This window comes from Fopius arisanus, unplaced genomic scaffold, assembly GCF_000806365.1.
Source record: "Fopius arisanus strain USDA-PBARC FA_bdor unplaced genomic scaffold, ASM80636v1 scaffold00100, whole genome shotgun sequence".
NCBI classification, from domain to species: domain Eukaryota; kingdom Metazoa; phylum Arthropoda; class Insecta; order Hymenoptera; family Braconidae; genus Fopius; species Fopius arisanus.
The window spans coordinates 252,442-272,939 of NW_011887839.1; the positions used below are offsets into that span (position 1 = coordinate 252,442).

The 20,498-nt window shown below is 39.2% G+C and overlaps 3 protein-coding genes across 3 annotated transcripts; all 3 read left to right on the plus strand.

Annotated features, from left to right (window-relative positions):
* The first annotated feature begins 6,677 nt into the window (after nt 1-6,677).
* Nucleotides 6,678-12,155, plus strand: LOC105271076 (uncharacterized). The gene is made up of 3 exons (XM_011312409.1): nt 6,678-6,951; nt 9,117-9,194; nt 11,045-12,155. Exons 1-3 carry the CDS (start codon nt 6,778-6,780, stop codon nt 11,954-11,956), a joined length of 1,164 nt encoding a protein of 387 aa, XP_011310711.1. The 5' UTR covers nt 6,678-6,777; the 3' UTR covers nt 11,957-12,155.
* Nucleotides 12,156-12,371: 216 nt separating this feature from the next.
* On the plus strand, nt 12,372-14,473 carry LOC105271078 (delta-like protein 1). Its single transcript, XM_011312410.1, has 6 exons — nt 12,372-12,525; nt 12,627-12,730; nt 12,823-12,979; nt 13,149-13,402; nt 13,621-13,897; nt 13,978-14,473. The coding sequence occupies exons 1-6, from the start codon at nt 12,383-12,385 to the stop codon at nt 14,342-14,344; spliced, it is 1,302 nt and encodes a 433-aa protein (XP_011310712.1). The 5' UTR covers nt 12,372-12,382; the 3' UTR covers nt 14,345-14,473.
* A 4,617-nt stretch (nt 14,474-19,090) lies between these two features.
* Nucleotides 19,091-20,335, plus strand: LOC105271079 (cuticle protein 79, isoform B). The gene is made up of 4 exons (XM_011312411.1): nt 19,091-19,155; nt 19,280-19,552; nt 19,619-19,858; nt 19,940-20,335. Exons 1-4 carry the CDS (start codon nt 19,144-19,146, stop codon nt 20,042-20,044), a joined length of 630 nt encoding a protein of 209 aa, XP_011310713.1. The 5' UTR covers nt 19,091-19,143; the 3' UTR covers nt 20,045-20,335.
* The last annotated feature ends 163 nt before the right edge of the window (nt 20,336-20,498 follow it).

Here is a 20,498-nt window from a genome sequence, read left to right on the forward strand (position 1 = left end):
CCAAAAATTTCGAATTTTCAATTTTCAGTGAATACCTGCTCGATTTTCATGCTCCTCTGATACTTTTTTGAAAATTTTGAATCAAAACGAACATTCAATGAATCCTCAAAAAATCGATATGATTAATAATAAATCCTAACAAATTGAGGGACTGCCGTCAAAGAGACGAGCGTTGAGTGTAAACACGAGTGTTTATTCACCACCGAAAATCACTACCACATTCTTATCAATCTTCGTCACTACGGCATCATTATGAAGAGCCTCTCACCGCCTCAGATGTCTGTCGGTTCGTTAATTGCTTTAATGGTCCATGACACACTCATGATTTTACACGTATGTCATCTCCCCGCACCTCCCACCACGTGTCTCGCGTTATCATTTTTCCCGGGAGTGAAAAAAAATTTTCAAAACAAAATCAAAGAGCCATTTTCCGAGTACAAGGGTTCCCCCGGGGCATTTATAAATTTGACATTCATGTAGCATCACCGACAGCAGCTGGCAAATGCATTGAATTTTACTGTCCTAAAAATGATTCTCCAACCGCCCGATGGGACCATCTGTTTCACCTCGAAAAATCGGAAAAATGCGCTTTTCTAGATTTAGACGGGATCCACCCCCATCTGGCATATGGCACACGGAGATGTTAGGATGCGGGAAGCTCATCTTTTCTCCAACAAGTCCTGGGTATTATCGGGTTAATTCCATTCCTTTTATTACACTCGTCTCTTCAGTGCATTAAGAGTGACATTGATCCCAATTTCGTGTACATCATTCTCAATGCTAGAACCTCTGACCCAATTGTCAGCGAATTCTTTTCAGTATCAATAACAGAAGATTGAATTTCCCGCATTGACAGGAAACTTCGATCCAATCCCTGGAGAGTCTATTTGTTGTGTATTTATTGTGTATTTATTGTGTATTTATTTTATTATTTATGATATTCTCTCGTTTCCGAGAGTTCTATTATAAAATCAATTGTCGACTGCTAAAATAATTGAATACTGATAATTCCCGCAGAATCTGAATTATTGATAAATAAATAAAGGATTGGGTTTTCCGCAGAACCACTTAGTGTGGTCGCACCAATAGAAAAGGAGAGGCTGAAAAAGAGACAAATTACCGCGAACCATAAATTTCTCGCGGTTGAGGTCGATAAATAACCGAGAGTGGCCTGGAGCCCTCAATAATTTCCCTTTCCCGAATTCTCCTAGGAATTCCTTCCTTTCCCGAAAGACCCGATGTTCCACACGTGTCCCTATTCCCATTTTATTTTTCACCCAAGTAGCATTATAAGGGCAGTCTATAAAGAGCCGAAAAAAATTTTAACCCCAGCCATATCCCGTCGATTATTATACTCTCATCTTGCAACATTCATAATTTCAAAATAACAACAGCCCTCGGGGGCCTCTGCACGGTGGGGGCGATCCATTCGCAGCATTTAGCATATTTTATAGAGAGAATGGGTGAGGAAGAAAATATAAAACACAACGGGCCCCGATGCGGAGACGCAACCGCGGAATTGAAATTCAAATTAAAAATCTCGAATTATGAAATTATCCTTGGAAACCGCGTGGGCAATTTTCAAGCAATTTCGACATGGCCCAACTTACCCCACCCACCCCCTTACCTCCCACTCTCTGCCATTTCTTTTTACCGCTTTTTCCCTTTTACACGTTCGTATCTCTCGTCGGTTTTGGGATGGAGAAAAATAATGACCTGCCTGCGGCAACCATATGGTCGTCAAGACAAACCGTTCGACCAAAGTGTAAAGCCGGTCAGAATCTACCCTTCGGATTCCACCACTTATCGATAGCCATTGCTGCCCAGAAAGTACGTCCAAAAAATATTGCGATTGGAAATGGAATAGTTAAATTAATTAAAACACATTTAATAAATTCTAATCACTATTTCTTTATTAAAATCGCAGGATGAAGAATATCGTCTGAACTCTATCAATATCTCCAAGAGACTAAAGACTAGCCACAAAGACCATAAGAACATTCGTCACCAAAGAAAGAACCCTACAATGGTTTTTGCTTCATCATAAATCAGTTCAATATATTTCTATGAATTTTAACTTGATATTCCAACAATTGCCAAAAAAAATGGGAAATTTTTAGTAATTCAGGGACGAATAATTTGATTTCATGTGTTTTTTCCAAAAATTGTAAAATAATCTGTGACACAACACATGCTTCAAAGGAAGTGAGAGATTTTATTCCCGGATTTTCCCCATGAGGAAGGGCCTGAAGGATGTACAGACCCAGGAGGTAAACCATGGGGTCGTCATAGCGGAGGTCCAACTGACGTGACCGCAGTAAATAAAGTAAAAGTCAGGGTGCAATTTCTCGTGGAGCATTACAAATGGAAGAGATGCCGAACAAAGGGAGTACAAGAGGGAGAGAAATTTTGAAATATTCGGAAGTCCTTGGTTGACCACCAAAACCGAAAGTTAAAAATCATGGTGAAAATGGTGATTTACAGTGAGTGATGCCTGACGAGGGATAATAAATAAAAAAAAAAACGAGTGGAAGAGTCATGCAAAGGAGGGTCGCCACAACTTCCTGCGGAGGGACCATCGAATACAAGGAATACCCTGGGACTCGCTGAGGGAATTTACCAGTGCAAGTGCCTATAGACATTTTTGGGACTCAGCCTGTCTCGATTGCAGCACTAAATTATATGCGAGGTTGCACGCGCAGTAATTTTCAACTCCTGGCCCAGGAAAATAAAGCCAGTGTCGTAAAAGCCACTGGGGAGAAAAGAGACAACGGTGATTTCAACCGAATGGTCGAAAAACCAAAAATACAAGAGAAAGGGAGAAAAAAGAGGAGAGAATAAACTGTTAATTTACGAGGGGAAAGAACTGAAGGAGAAAGTATGAAAAAAATGGTAAATCGTAAAATAGTTTCAAACGATTAAATTTCTAGTTTTGGCAATATCAATTGTTTCAATCGTTCCAATCGTTCCAATCGTTCCAATTGGCAATGAAAAATAGAGAAGACTGAATGTTGATAATTTAAGGAGAAATGAGATAGTTTGAAATGAAGAAATAAAATGGAATGAAGGAGTAGGGAGATGAAGGGAGTGGATGAAGATAAAAAAAAGTGGTCAATTGGGCAGAGAGTGCAAGAGCCTCGTACCTTAATGGATGGAAAAATGAGAATTACTCATATGGTATTGAAGTTATTGGATCTTCTCGATACTGGCACGGGTCCTAATTGATCCTGTTGGCCAAAACCATATATCCCTTCCCTCTGGAAAGCCAATAACTCCGAGAGTAACCGAGTGGAGTGTGTTCGCTCGATAAGCCCTGGAGCCATTCAAATCCATAAATTCAAACTTTTCCGTAAATTTGTCATCATTACACAGCACACATTTGTGTATACTTGACCCACGATGAAAAATCTACCCGCAACAATAGAAATATCTCAGGATAATGCCGCCAGTTACCACCTGTCCCCCATTTTAGTGGCATAATCGGAGGAAAAATTCAGCTATCCTGTTGGTATCTTTAGTGTCACTCAAATGGGCATGAAAAAAAATAATGCCAACAATGAAAATTTGTCTCCGCATTTGACGCGAAAAACTTTGGATTGAAAAAGGTACCTGGGGTGTATACACTCTATTCTTGGATCTCTTTGCCACAGTCTCTCTTTCTCGTTCTTTCAAAGTTTTCACTGTAAATTTTCTGCTTTGTTAGACACCGCCTGTGGATTTTTACTGTTTGTCTGCTTTCAACCTCCTTTTATTTCCTTTCTATGCTTTTCACACGTTTAAAACGACGTAGGTGCTGGATATTTTTCTGGAGGTGTGGATAATCTCGGGGAATTCCGGTGGATTCAAAGCTAAAGTCCCAAAATATTTTCCAGGGATCAATTCCTGATTTATTATTTTTTGAGATTGTTCGGGGATGAAGGAGCACTCCAATTCAGTTCTCCCCTTGTAATTTCATAAGATTAACAATTATCCATTGACAAATGACTTATTATTTAGCATTAAGGAAATTCAACTTAAATTCATGGAATTGAAAATTCAGATGGCGTGTGACTGAGGTCTCAGGGAATTTACGAATTTATAGAAGGGTTTCCTCGGAGGAAAATATTTTTATTGGTCGAGTGTAATTAATGCAAACTCATGAATAATTGGCACTGGTCTTACCTAATCCCCACGAACCCAAGATTATTCTCGATAAACAATATTCCAGGCTGTGTAGATGGTGTACGATAAGCCGTAAGCCTCCGGTAAATAGAGGCACCCCGGACTTACGATGGATTTGATCCTAGACAAACAGGGCGCAAGATACTCTAATACTTTCAATACATAACCGAAAAAGGAAAGAAAAGATAATAGGTGAAACAGGAAAGCTCGGAGATCTCTAACAAAGCGTGAAATATCTCAGCTGCAAATGGGAGAATATTTCTGACGCAAATATACCTTTGGAGAAGAATAAATACTTTCACGCCTGTCTCGATCTTTTGTTCGATGAATTTTGGATTTTCCAGTGCCCAGCGTTCGCCGATTTTCAGCTCGATTGCAATCGAATAACAAAACATTTATTCCCGGATGCTCCAGTGCGAGGGGAGCAAATAGAATTTAGGTATGTGCCGTTGTTATTTTTTTTCTTTTTTGGATTGATGTATTTTACTGGTAAAAAAATCGGTGGAGAGTTTCCCCGGGGGATGCTGGAAACGATTTTTTTTTTTTTCAGAATGAGCGAGAGTTGAAGATCGGAATCAATCGGGAAAAATCAATGGTGTCAATAAAAAATCGGAATTTTCAGGAAGAAATTGGCCGGATGAATGAGAAATATTTTTCTGAGTGTCCCCTGAATTTAGTCACTCATAAACCACCGCGATCCAACAAAATATCACTCAATTAACCGCACCATCCTAATGAGGATTCCATCCCAGCTATTTATGACAGTCATAATTCCAAGGTCCACGGGCCTCCGTCTCCCTGAATAATAAAAAAAAAAAAGAGAAAAAGGATTTTGATACGAAACCGCTGTCAATTATCTCCTCATACGAGGGCCGATGTCGGATCGACAAGAGATGAGTGGCGGAAAAAGTTTCGAGGAAGCATTAGTCGTGGCAAATAGCTTCTCGGAAATGACACTGACCATTAAATTCGCGTATCTAGTCTCGAGGCATGGGATCCAGGTGTAATGGTACTAATATAGTTTCAACAGAAAAACCTCACGATGTGAATTGAAAAGATGAGAATAGTGAGCACCACCCCAATTTAATGAATAGAAAAATTCCATTCGCCAAAGAATTTTCTATATTCCAGGGGTGGGTCTTGGATCCAACTGTGGAATATATTTCAGCTCGACAATCAGACCAACGAGACAAATACCCTTATTTGTACACATCCTGTTCATTGTCATAGGTGAACACGTGGAGAGGGTGGAGTCGAAGAGGATATATTAAAAAAAATGCTAAATACAGGGCATCGGAGGTACTTCCGGTGGAGTGTCTTCTACCATCTCCAAGGAACCACTCCCACCAAATGTTTTCATGGATCCATTCCGAAAATTTAAGATACCTGTCACCCGAATTTAGATCCAGGATGTTTGGACTACATTTACTCCATCACAATTCATGACAAATACCTCAGAATTCTGAAATTATCGTGACAAGTGAATTTTAATAATTTATGTTTGATAAATATATTTTTTTTCAGACTGCTAGACATTTCAAATAAATTTCTGAAAAACGAGTGTGAATTGAACATTTATTTAAATGAAAATTATTTATTCAAGTGTAAAATCCAAAATTCAAGAGCAATTTTCCGAGAGTGCCGTGTGGGAGGAGCTGGGACTAATTGTCACCCCAGGAGGTCCTGGATCGGAAGACAATTCTCCCTGAATTTCAGGGGAGATCCTAACTTTGGGTGTCTGAGTACCGAGTACTCACTCGGTGCAGTATATTACCGATAAAGACTGCATAAAGATTCGGTAATGGCTTCAAGAGTCATTTCAAACCTAGGAAATAGCCCCTAAAACTGATAAGGCCCACTCTATTTAGTTTATGAGTTGAGCCATTGGTCAGATAGGTATTTCAGGTGTTCCTCTAGTCATTCGACTGGCGACTAACGGCCAATCAACAATAACAATAAAATACATTGAGGAATTTAAACACAAATTGGGGGTCATAAAGCAGGAGGTGATAACGAACCAGGAGCAGGTGATATCAGTTGAAGGTAGACAAACAATTTTAACGCGAGAATTTTCCGTTGTTTAAATTTTCATTCTCATTTTTAATTCTGCGATTTTATTTTAATAGATTGAATTCCGCGAGCTTTGGGATAAAAAATCCATCAACCTGCAATACTCCAAGTATTTATTTGCACTTGGGAACGTGAGTCCTGTAGTTGCACATGGTTTTCGGCAATGGGGAAGAAACAATTTGTGCGTTGAAATAAAGGCGGCACTGGTGGTCCCCGGAGGCAAAAGACCCCAGCCATATGCCAAGGGGACGCTGGACCCATTGGGTAATTACGAGGGATGCTCTTCTCTTCTTCTTCGTCCAAAGGTTTCGGCATTCTAGTGTAGGTTCTGCGCTTGTGGAGGGAGAAGAGCCCGAAAATTTTCGGCGGTGGGGCAAAGCCTCTATATAAGATACCCCGGAGCGGCGAGGGGTCACAGTTGATCCTGAATTTTTCCGAGGGTTCAATCGTACAGCCGAATATTTTTCGACATCGAAATTTAGTTTATCCCGAGGTAACCGGTAGTGTCAGTGCCACTTCCAGTTTATCCAGGATTTTTTTTTAATCATGTCATCGCTGTGGATCCTTGTGTTATCTGTGTTTTGCGTGACCATGGGACAGGGTTTTGATCTTGGACCAATCGTGAGGATTGCTCAGTGCAAAATTATGTGTATTAAAACGCATAGCACCGATGGAACCTGCGATCGATCATTCAACCCGGCTGAAAATATTTGCAATGATGTAAGTCTATTTATTATTATTTATTTTTTAATTATTCAATTATTCAATTATTCAATTTTCTAATTTTCCAAATGAAAACAAATGGAAACAAGTGGAAATAAATGGAAATAAATGGAAACAAATGGAAACAAATGGAAACAAATGGAAACAAATTGAAAAAAAAACGAAACCAGTTGTTATATCAATTCAATATGATTAAATATATTCTGAGAAATTCATGGATAAGATGAAAAATCTATTTCTTCATGTCGAAAAAGGAACAAAAAAACCGGAGTTCACTGATTTGAAGTAACTCGGGGGCTTGTTATTTCGTCTCTGGGGATTTCTCTTGATTTATCGCGACCCATAAATCCGTCTGTCTTGTCTTTTTTCTATTATTACTGGCATTGAAAAATCGAGGTGGTCCACACGCGGGGCTGCACCAGGACAGATGGGGGAATCACGATTATCTCACGCACATGGTGCATCAGAAAGGGAGTTTGATTCCTCCCTTTGGGGCGTTGCTCATTTGGTGAACGTATTTGGGGGTGTCCATTAATTTTGGGGAGGGGGGGAGGGAGAGAAATCGATTTGAGACGAAAAGAATCGTACGCGCCTCGAATCATACGATGAGGAACACGCGGAACACAATCATCCATTCAAATTTATGCCCCCTCTAGGCGCGTCCCCATGGGGAATCCCCGCACCCCCTACCGGATACGCCATCGGAATAACAATTTTTGGAGTTAGGGGGTCCATTTATCTGTCCACGGTCAACTGCACGTGTGATGATTATTATTTTGTGGGGGGACTATGAAAGTCTAATTGGGATGGTGACACGGCAGTCTTTTCGGTTGGATTTTCATGCTCGAAAATTTGGAGATCGAGATTCTCTGACACTTTTCCATTTACCCACGCTTTTTACTATTTCAAAGCATGAGGAGTCCTCATTCCATTAATTCTCAATTACGTGGGGTTGATTTTGAGTTCAATTAGAAATGATTACTCCACTTTTTATTTATCTTGAGAACTCAAGAAAATAGGAATTTTCAAGAGAAATGGGAATTCAATTCATTTTCTCAATTTTTTAACGGAATTTATTACGAGAAAATTATCAGAACTAAAAATATCAAGTTTTTAATTAAAATTCTGTACAATTATTTCCCGAGTTTCTAAATTTCTCACAGAATTTATCTGACATTACCAAACAAACTCGACTGGAATACGTGCCCGGGGAGTACCAGAATGTCACGTGCAGTGTAAAAATGAAAGAAAATACACGACTAAAAACTCTTCTCACCAAAGTATCCCAAGAACTTCAATAAATTTCTCAAAGCAAAAAGAAAAAAAAAAAAGCCTGACCCAGTTTAAAGTGAACCATAAGTTTTTCTCGAGCATTGATTCGTTTTTGAGAAAACATCATTAGTGGGTTGTGATGCCGCAGGGGACTTCTAAGAAGTTCTGGGCCCGAATGGTATATAATATGAAACCAGACGCTTGGCGGTCCCGGCTGGAAGAAGAATGGAGATAGAAATAAAAAAAAAAAAGAAAAAATCAAAATGAAAAATAAAAGAAATTAGAAAAAAAGTGGATGGCAAGGTGGTGGGGGTGGAGGAAGGAGGGAGGAGGGGGATGGAATAAAAATGTGGGTAGTCCAGCGCAGCATGGCTATGCCAATAAATACGAAGACAACGACGACCAAGAGAGCATGGCCTGTTATGTGGCTGGAGTAGGAACAGGTTGGAGCTAATTCAGAGGGCCTCCACTTGAAAAGAAGAAGAAGAAAAAAAATGCTCTCTTATACCTCGGTTATACCCTTCGTTGTACCGTAGAAAACCGACCTCGCTTAAATCGCCCAATTCAGCCCAACGGCTTGATGGTTTTTATTCGCCGTCCACTCTTCTATGATTTTTTTATCCCTTCATCTCCCTTCATCTCCCTCTTCTCCCTCTTCTCCCTCTTCTCCCTCTTCTCCCTCTTCTCCCTCTTCATATGATTCTCCCTCTTACCTTTCACTCAAACTCATTCCCACCACTAGCTTTCTTCCGTCCTTCCGCCAATTTTCTTCCTTTTTTCCCTCACTTTTTTTCTTCTTTCACTCTTCTTTTACATCATTATCAAGTTATTTTCATTTCTTCATTTTAATTTACTTGTAATTTCATTTGTTCTTCTTTATTTTGTTGCAGTGCTGGCATAATTGCGATTCCCTCGAGACACAGTGGGAGGCCACGAAATCCATTTGCGAAGGAGACGAAAATCTTCGTGTGAGTATTAATATTTCGGTTCTTCCTTTTTTTTTTTTCTTTTTGGCGGTTTGCTCGAATTGTTTTGGGGGGAAGGTGCTTATGAGATGGGAATAAAAAAATTTTGGAAGAGGAGTTATTGCCGTGTTTGTTTTGAGAGATGCGACTCATTTGCCTGCGTATTTTATTTGCCTTTTGTATCTCGTTAGGGGATCTACTCCAGGGCCTTTTGAGTTATTTTATCGTTGAATAAATTCGATGAATAAATTGATTTTTTTTATCCTTTGGTTATCATTTTTTCGCGGGCAGAAAGGGCTCTTGTAGTTTTTGCGGGCACAATTTTTTGGTCATTAACCGGTCGTATGTTTCCTTTTGCAAGTCGTAAACAAAGAATTTTTAGTTACGGCACCATTCAGCGGTAATCTCCGGTTTTTTTTTTGTTCGTCAACTTCCCGAAATGTCACCTCCGATGATTCCCTGGGAACATAAAAATCATGGGTTCGAGAACTAGACGGACAAAGGAGAAGAGAAAAAAAGAAATCCCAAACCCCGAGAAGAAAGCAAATTGTATCGTCCGGTGGACCCAATCGATCTTCCCTCCAAATAAGGCTGGCCTTTTTTTTTTCATTCTCAAAGAAAGAAAAAGTGGATGAAAATCCTGAAAAAGGGCCTACCTGTCGATTTTCATGGAACACCAAACGCCCCTATAAGTACGGGAAAAGGGAGGGGTCCGAGCGTTTTTCTTTTTCCCCTAGGTCCTATCCCCTTTTATTCCCACTCTCTAGATTCTCATCTGACGCCGGGAATAATCTACACATTTATGACGACTAAACTTAAAAACCGGGAGATCTCAGTTTCCTTAAAACACAAAGCAAAATAAAAAGAAACATCTCGATTCGTTATCTCAAACGTTACGATGTAGACTTGCGTTGGTCTCCACCCAATCTTCGGATTTCAGGGCTTGAGTCATGTATACTGTCTGGAATAGGACATTAGTCCAGGGTCTTGGAAGGGCTAATTAGTCCAAATGGCCCCGGAACAGGCCATTATTTCACTGTCGAATCTCCTCCGACCAATCAGAGAGAGAGACAGGAAAAAAAATCCGAGAGGAATGATAAAGCCTTTATTCTGAATTTTTTACGATCCCAGGTAAAAGAAAATTGAAATCGGAATATTTTTAACGAATTTTCAAAAAACTTCTGGAAAATTTTTCAGAAAATTTTTTTTATGAAACAAAAAAATCGGAAAACAAAACGATTTCATTTCTCGGAAAGGTTTTGAATAATTTTTCAAAAATTTGAATGGGAAATTTTTTTTTTATTTAGATTGCGTTTTTTTTGAGAATATTGAAAAATCAAAAAAGTAAGAAAACAACAATCTAAATAAAAGAAAAAATTATATTCACTAAAATTTCTAGAAAATTATAAAAAACATTTCCCAAAAATATAATTGTTTTGGTTCCCGATTTTTTTTTGTTTCAAAAGAGAAATTTTCTGGAAAGTTTTCCCGGAATTTTTTGAAAATTTGGACAGAATGTTCCGATTACAATTTTTTTTTTACCCGGGATGCTCGTAGCTTCCCATTGAGATAAATATCCTTTAGGATAGAACTAGAACGAAAACAAAAATGCAATAGTCTCATATCTTTCTTATTTTCATTATTCCCTCAATTCTGGTATTTCCTCTTTTTATTTGATTATTCCTTCGAGAACTTGAGTGAATTCAATTTCATAAGTGAAAACGGCGATAACTTGTTCTTTCGTTTCATTCCCATTTCAAACGTTTTGGTCTTCGTTTAATAAACGACTTCAATTAATCATTCAGTAATTTGAATAATTTATGAAGTGTTAATGGAATAATTTTTCTGTACAGTGCGAAGGCTGCCAGACTGCCTGCTCTTATCGCACAACAAGACCAGAGGAGGAATACCTGCCATCGAGTTTGCCAGCACCAACTAAAGGCCCAGTTAAATTGGGTCGATACGATGTTGCAGTTGAGTTGCACCGAGTCGGTGGAGCCTGGAAGCCATACGGTTATTACTGCGGATTACGACAGCCATCAGTTCGTCCAGACAATTGGATCCTGGTGATCCTTCAGGATGGGATCAGGCATTACAGCTGGGAGGAGTGGACACCAACCCTGGAGTCTCTCAAGGATGGGCCTTTGGTCGAAGCGACACTGTCCTGGCGTGACGTTGATGACCAACTGAAGAGACAACGTGATGTCGAGCAGAAGAGATTCAACGATCGTGTACGTCAGTCCTATCTCGAGAAATACGGTGAGAAGGTACTCGTGGAGTGGCGAGAGAGAAAGGACAGGCCCATCCCCGAGGAGATCTTCCGTAGATTCTTCTTCAGAAGGAGAAACGAAGATGAGCTACAGTTTGACATGGGCTTCAGGGATTCGTATCCGGTTTTTAAAAATCAGGCATCATCGGTCAGGCCGACGATGGAGAAGCAGTCGTACGTTGTCTCGTGGGAGCCAGAAACTGGGGGACTCATGGGTAATCAGGTTGTTGATACTAGAACTGCTCAGATATCACTTCTACCTGGTACTAAGTATCTCGTGCGAATTGCATCGAATGATGGACCTGGCAGTTTCTCAATTGAAATCGACACAAGACCGAAATCGGTTCAGGTTTGGCGGATAAAAAAAAAGCTCGAGAATTTTTACCCGTGGGCCGCTGTCACTGGAGTTATGAGCGCTGCACTGGTGATCATGATGGCTCTGATTGTCAGACGAGTCATCAAGAGCAAGATTGTCGTTGACGAGGAGGAAGTCTAATTCCAGAATCTATATCCGTATTATTAAGAATTTGCTCAAGTCACTGTAATTAAGAGACTGCATTCGAGTTTTCATGTTATCAGTTGACGTTGCTCGTGTACATATGTAATAATTCTGTATTTATTTGTAAATAGTCGATAAAAATTGTAAATATGAATGTATAGAAACTGAATGATCGCAGTTAGTGTCAGAGATGGAATAAAATACTGAAACGATATTGTTTGACTCATCAATCATTCAGCCGTACCCGCAGGATACATTAGGAGGAATGAACTCACCAACTGCATATACTACAAATCAATAAGTTTGTTCAACCGGCAACAGGTACAAATGTGTGCCGGTGACCTCGAACCTGAATGTCCCGTTACGTGGACGTTGGCATTGACTCTTTCTATCATCCAGTCTTCACTGAGAAGTCGCGTGAAGATGATACGTTCGTTGGCTTATCTGTTGCCAATCCTCTACGGATCAGTTATTATTCTGTCACCAGGTACCAGTGATGCATCGGTTGTCAGTTCTGCCATTTTTTTTATTGGTTTTTTCCCACTTGGATACGCCGCTAGCCCCAGGTGAGAATCATTACTATTAATTATTGATCAATGATTACGGAATTGTCGATATCCTTTGTACATCCACGCGGAGATTTTTAACGTTAAATTTTGCCTATTAGATATGTACCCAAATGGAAGAAACAGGCGTGTGAAATTCCAGCGGCACAACACCCAAATTCTCATTACGTGTGCGACGAGGCCGGAGAAGTGAAATGCCTACCAGGTACTCAATTATTCGATGTACATTCGTGGGGGAATTCCCTGTTGATATATGATGTACATGAGTCGGAAAATAGTAACAGTTTTACTCCGCAGGGTGGACTGGCGATCTCTGCGATGTCCCATTATGCCGTAAGGGTTGCGATCCCCTTCAAGGTTATTGCCGGAGACCTGGTGAATGCCGTTGTAAACTAGGTTTCTACGGTGACCTCTGCGACAAGTGCGTTGCATTACCAGGATGCCAACACGGAAGGTGGGTTTCTCCAATAATTAATTCGAAATCGGTGACATTGACCTGTGAGAGGTCCTCAACCTCTGGGATTTCACCTCGATGCTCGCCTTTGAACTCAATTTTTTTAAACAAATATTATCTGAATCTCGTATTTTTTCCATGATTTTGGTAAATCGGAATCAACGTGCAGATGCAACGTGAGTTTCGAATGCTCTTGCGATTCTGGATGGAAAGGTTTGTTCTGCTCGGAGCCTAAGTGCCATCCAGATTGCAATCCGAATCAAGGATACTGCGAGAGACCCGGTGAATGCAAATGCAGATTGGGCTGGCAAGGAGCCAAGTGCAAACAGTGCGCTGTACTTCCTGGATGCGTTCATGGTACGTGTCAAGGGCCTCTGGAGTGTCGCTGCGAGCCAGGATGGACGGGTTTTCTCTGCCAGACACGTAAGATCGGAAGAACAATAGCCACGATTCCCATAATCGATTGATTAATCAAATTCATTCCCTCCCGATTTATTATTTCCCCCTCCGCCATTTTGTGAATCGTAATTGACAATCAGAAATAAGACAAGTCTTTCGGTAATTAATCAATCATTATGGGGAGTTATAATGATTCATATTGATGGGTTTCCAGGGAATATAATATTTCATGTGTGTTTCAGCCATTTGCTCTCATGGATGCAGCAGAGAAAATGGCGGATGCAGAAGACCTGGCACTTGCAGATGCAGAGTGGGTTACAGCGGAGTGAATTGCACAGAGTGTGTACCGTATCCAGGGTGTGTTCATGGTACCTGCCGAAGGCCATGGGAGTGCAGATGTCAGTCGGGATGGACTGGTGATCTTTGCGATGAAAAATTGACATTCTGCGATGAGCATCACGATATCTGCCAGAACAATGGCACGTGCATCAGTATGACTAAAGAAGATGGCGACTACAGGTTCGATATTTAGATGATAACCTCTCACATCTCTCCGTCTTTATTCAATTTTTTAAACAATAAACATTTTGTGTGTCTAGATGCATCTGTCCATTGGGATATATGGGTCGTCAGTGCCAAATTCAGACAATGGAACCGGCAACCGATTTGATTCCTCCGTTACCCGTAGAGTTGCCACAAGAATCGGAAATTTCTTCTGTTAAACCCGAAGTCTCGACTACAGGTATCCAGGTACATCAGAATCCTGAGGAGACAATAAGCGAGGAAAAAGCTACGTCTCCTGCTCCTGAGATTCAGGAAATCGAAACAACGGTTGAAACTCTCGGGCCGATTTTTATCACCGATTTACCTTCAACGGTGGAACCTGCAGCGACCGCAGGTAAATGGCCGACAGAATCGCCAACTCTGGCACCTGCCACTGACAGTTATGCCGACAATGAGGCCTGATAATTCGCGTATTTATCTTCAACTTGATTATCATTTATTCATCTATTTATTGTCACCGATTTCATTCAGTTTCAAGTGGTGAAACTCATTATCTGTAATTTAACGGTAATAAAATATTTTTTCATCGAAGTTCGTAATGTTCATTATGTTATTAATTAGAAGTATTAATTAGATGTATTAATTATGAAGTTTATCCCCAGGAGGCGAAAGAAATTTCCATTTTATTTGTGAACTAAACAATAAATTGACTTTGAAGACTTTACACTTCATGACAGCTTCATTAAAATAAACAAAACGAGATTATGACTCATTTCGCCTCAGTGATAGTACGGAGTTGCACACGAGTGAATGAATTCAAGTTTCTCGACGGAATAAATTTGCATTGCGCATAACCGAGTAAAAGTAACCACTCAAAATCCATACCCTGCACCACAGGAATGAATAATTACCAGAGTTCATGACTGTCTCAAATTTCCGAGTGTCAATGTCCCCAGAAATAAAAAAAAAAATGGAAAACAGGAATAAATTCAGAGGTTTGAATTGTCCATTCGCAATAAATTCAAATTCAAGTTTAATTGCGGTGAGCGGATTCAATTGGGTGAAGTAATTTCTTTTGACCGGTATCTCCGAGTTTGAGAGGCATCATTCAATATTATCCCATCCAATAAATAATCGTGTAGGCAGTCGATGCGGCTTCTCACGTCCAATTATTCTCGCTGTGTACGCAAAAAGGGCATACGGGTAAGGACTGTTTCACCGGGTAGAGAGTCACTATATGTACCCGAGTTTATGGTTGAACGAGCACATGTATCCCATCTACGTAACCCATACATATATTATGTAACACTTATCCGTACTTTAAACTTAATCGAGTATATCAAAATGGGTATGAAACTATCAGCACAGTCGTTACTCCGGATCAACCCCTTCTACATTATAATTTCATAATTAAAATTCACTTCAAGCTCATATAATTGACAAATCGAATTGCTCAAGGGAATTTAGTGAATTTTTTAACCGATATTTTTAGAGAAACTGGAGATAATCGTGCGGGCGTAGGAGTGGAATTATTCAATGGGCGTCTTTTTCTCTTATCTTACAATTGGCACGGGGCATACCATTATGTATGTACATTGTATGACTTAGCAGTGTTTAAAACAGGACTTGCTGTGTACTAACGAAATCGCAAGCTGTTACTGAGTGTTTGCTACGAGAAACTTGGCAGCGATCGGTAATCGGTCTCTAGACTTCGTCATTGGTGTTTTGAATTTCCTCTTCCTACTTGGCTTCAACATTTTAGATATTATTTTCTTTCAATAATCTATACCGTCACGTAATTCCGATACGCCTATTCCAATTTTATCATTTAACGATCGAATTAATGAAGTTATTCCAATCGCTGCGAATTATCTAATTATTGATAACCGGAGAACTTCGACTGCAATTTCTCAATTTTTTTTTGGCCTGATTTTTTCTTGTTAATTAATATTAAGAATTTATTTAGTATTCAAATGATAGTTTTTTGTAATCAGATTTAATGGGTTTGGAATAGTAATTAGTGAGGAATATTTCGAAAAAAATTAATATGTCATTTAATCGAGTGACTTTCACGAATATTCGAGGTCTTGATTCTCTCGCAATTGGACTGAAATTTATACGAAAAAATTTGTCGTTCATAAATTTTCAACTGGCACCATAAAAAACCCATCTCCACGGTATAATAAATTCCTGAGGCTCTCGGAGGTACGCGTAATTTCAAGTGATAAATAAAACTCTCAATCGACACCTGAGGATGAAAAAAAAAAATATCAACATCATCATCGCATAAGCTAATTGAAAGTTTCGTAATTAAAAATCATTTCGACCGAGATATCTCCACCTCTGCACCGACAGTATTACGCGATATTTTTCATATCCCTTTTGTAAAAAAAAAAAAATCAGAGAGAACTCAGCCTTGAGAAAAATCCATAGGCATGCGATTCCTGTATCGATGAGTAGAATAATTGAAAATCCATACAGCAACTCGGTAATCTATTGACTTATAGAGCGAAACGACCTACATATGTGCGTTATCTGTGGATATTTTTATTATCACGCACGCATTGGGAAATTCAATAGAAAACCTCGAGAATCTATTGGAAAAATCTTATTAGAATTCTCCAAGACTTTCATTCGAATTGTATTGGAATTCTGTTAGAGAATTTAGAGATAAGGGATGAAGAGAATTTTTCAAGTGAATTTTATTGTTTCTGAGATAATTTAAGGGCGTATTGAGAGATTTATTTCATGTAAAATCGACATTTATAAAAACTGATGATAATGTCGTAATGATACAAAATGGAGCGCGTGCCGGACTCTACTGGACATTGGGCTACCACTCGGTACCAGGTTCTCCTCGTTATGCTAATTAATTTCCCGTTATTCGGTTAAATCGTAATTATAGTACATGCCAAAATAAAAATCAGCGAAAATTGGACAAAATCCTAGCAAAATTGTGATAAAAAAAAAATAATTATTTCTCTATATTGAATGAAAAATGGAAGTGTCAAGTGAAGTGACCTACAGAAGTCTCTGTCAGGGTCGGATAAAATAGAATGGCTTCTTTAGCTCGTATCGATTCAACCTTGCTATTGTTAATCACAAGATTAACGGGTTCTGTTGTACTCCAACAATATGTACAGCATGCATTAAACTCTCCCTTTCAATGCTCCATACCGCTGCGTCCTGTTCTCACGAAATTCAATCCAGAATTAAAATCCATGTGCAAATACTGTGCAACAGCAAGCATTACTTCTCACGACTCACAATTCATCGATTAAACATGCACTAATCTCTTTTAACATAATCCATTCCATTACCGAGTTCTTTTCATCCTGAAAATTATCAAAAATGTAATTTTCATTTTCTTTATAATCACAATAATAATCATTTCTATTGAAATGAATAATAATATAACAAATAACGATGACGATTATAATAATAATTATATGAATATCCAGAAAAAGTCAAAAAGTCAAATAGAATAAAAATATTGATGTCTTTTATTTTTTAAGTAGGTGTGTACGGTCTAAGTACAGACGAATATTATCGAGCGAAAAAAAAAAATGAACCGTTAAATAGGTACATTATTTCTCTTACACGCACGTATTTACTATATAGCACCCACAGCTCATGCAATACCCAGCAAATGTTGTCATTGCGTAAACTCCTGTCGTACCGAGAACAAGAGAGTACTGTATAAAGCGAGTCGTTACAATTTTCACTGACGTCCTGTATTTACATTTGATTTCATTGCGTGTGAAAACACAAGGAAGTCCTATTTTTACATTAAAGTATAAATTTATTCCTCTAAAAAAATCAATTTTTCATTATTATCATTGTATTTTTTATTATAATAGATTGAATATCAGCGGCAATAATTTCATTTTATTCACACGTAATTCTAGGATATTTATTGACGGATTTATAGTAATCTATAGGAATAAATAGTAATGGCGGAGGAATGATCTGATAAATATAGTAAAGATGACGATAATATTTATAAGTCATTTGTTTATTATCGTTTATGGAACATTCTAAAACATTCTACCGGATATGCGCTGAATCTGGGGGAGAAAATTCCCTCGAATTAAACGGATAACGACTATTACATTGAATTCCGTGTTAATCGTCGTCCGTTCAGGATCACGTCACGAGTAACACACATGATTACAACAGATCATTGACAGCGACAATAATCAATACTCAAGAAACAACAAGTAGTAATTATCAATTGCATGTCTAAAGATTTTTTTACTATCAAATTCTCGTTGAATTGACGGATTTCGTGAAGTTTTTTCGAATTTCTATTTCCCCACAGTGCATTGACCTCTCAATTTCGTTTTCAATCGTCCCGAAAAATCTGTTGTACTCTCATAATTTCCTCTAAAGCTCCCCCGAATTTGTCACGATATATCGCAATTGATTGCCCCAATGAATTAACAAATTATCTCTCTACATATTTTGCATAATTGGAGAATAACTGTTCGCCTAACTATTCGCGAAATCATTGTGTCACGACTTGAATATGTGGGCGAATTTTATGTGTTATCGGATAACATGAATCAGACTGGCGGGCCCCGGTGTTTACCGATGTAATGCATCAAACGCGGAAATTGATCGGTTCCTGCATTGATTTAAAAAGTTGTATTACATCACAAATGAATCCGAATGAATTCCACCCTAAATCGACAAATTCCGATCTTAAAATCCCGCAATCCCCGCCATGCGCACCAAAATCCTTGGAGATGGTCTTAAAAATCACTGGATCATCAATACATCACACGGATCTCCACAATTACGATAGATAATCCGATCAATCCTTCTAAAATGGGATGGATTACGTGTGTTGTATAAGCTCCCACAATGAAAAGGAAAAAAATAACATAATAAAAAGCCGCGGTGCATGATGAAAAGCCGCAGCATGCATGGGCTACCAATCGCTCTGGGATAGATTAACATACAGAGAAAACCAGGTATCGACCGATTCCCCAGTTTATACAACAATGTCACCGATGTTTCGGTGTATGTGTTTAAAACGTTTACACCATGGTTTATATAGATTGTGTTCAACCATGCATCGTGGATAAATGAGTGTAAGGCGCAAAGTAGGTGTGGCATTAGAAGGATCACAGTCGGCCATTGGCTCGGAGTTACCGGGATGTTAGAAATAAATGAAAGTCAATTCCCTATATAAAGGGTGGTTTTGCCAGGAATAAAGACAGAACAGATTTGTCTCACCCAGACAAAAGTTTATCAACATGAGGGTCTTGGTACGTTTCCGTTTTATCAATGACATCACCATGTGTTCAAGTGTATTTTTAAAATTTATTATTTATTCATTTATTTATATATTTATTTATTTATTTATTTATTTATCATTTGATTATTTATCAGGTGTGCTTGATGCTGCTGGCGACAGCCTTCGCCGAGGAGAAGACGGTCCAGAAGAGGGGTCTCGGTCTGAGTCTGGGGTATGGCGACTTGGGTGGATACAGTGGTGAAGCGGGATTAGGACTCGGTGGTCTTGGACATGGTCTTGGATTAGGTCTTGGACATGGACTGGAGTTGGGACATGGTCATGCTGTTATCCAGACTGTCCACAAGACTATTGAAGTGCCCAAGCCATACCCTGTTGCTGTACCTGTTGACCGTCCCTATCCAGTCAAGGTAATAAAAATTCCCCAGGTCTCAATTATTCGTTGATAAATTAATTAATGAAGGATAAACGTTTAGGTTCCAGTTGACAGACCCTATCCAGTCCCCGTGAAGGTACCAGTCCCACAGCCCTACCCAGTCGTCCAGACGAAAACCGTTCACGTTCCAGTTGACAGACCTTACCCTGTTCCCGTAAAGGTGCCCGTACCACAGCCCTACCCCGTCAAGGTTGCCGTACCACAGCCCTACCCTGTTAAGGTTGCCGTTCCACAGCCCTACCCCGTCAAGGTAGCTGTACCCCAGCCCTACCCCGTTAAGGTAAATACTACTGTGCAATCACAAATATTTTATTAGCCAATTGTTTTAGTCGAGATGTAATTGAAAAAACTTTTTCTTCAGGTACCCGTTCCTCACCCCGTCGTCGTCAAAGAGCAAGTTCCTGTTATTGTTAAGGAACACGGCCACATTGGCTCCTACGGTGACTACGGATTGGGCCACTACTAAATAACCAATCAGTATTTGGACTTAGCGTGCAATCACCAAACTGTTACATTGTTTCTATATTTCCTGTGTCCCATACTCCCTCCCCCATAAAAAAAAATCTTGTCACCCCACCAAATCGCCAATCTCACACCTTTTCCTGAAGTTATTAAAATACCCCTAGCCAAGCATCTCAAAACATCGACCAACCAAAATATTTGTTGAACTATTTGTTTTAGATGAACGAAAAAGCAATGAAGTCTTATAGATTTTTTTTAATTGATCAAATAAATTCTGTGACGTTTTCGTAAGAAATTGGTGATTATTTTATTGTATACCTTCACTCGTTATTTATGATGGGTGGTATTGAATTGTGTGAGAACTGATCGGATGACTAGGATAAGGGAATATTATGAGTTTTGTAATGGGAAGGACGAGACTGTGTGAGTGGATTAAAATCGGTAGGCGAAAGTAACGG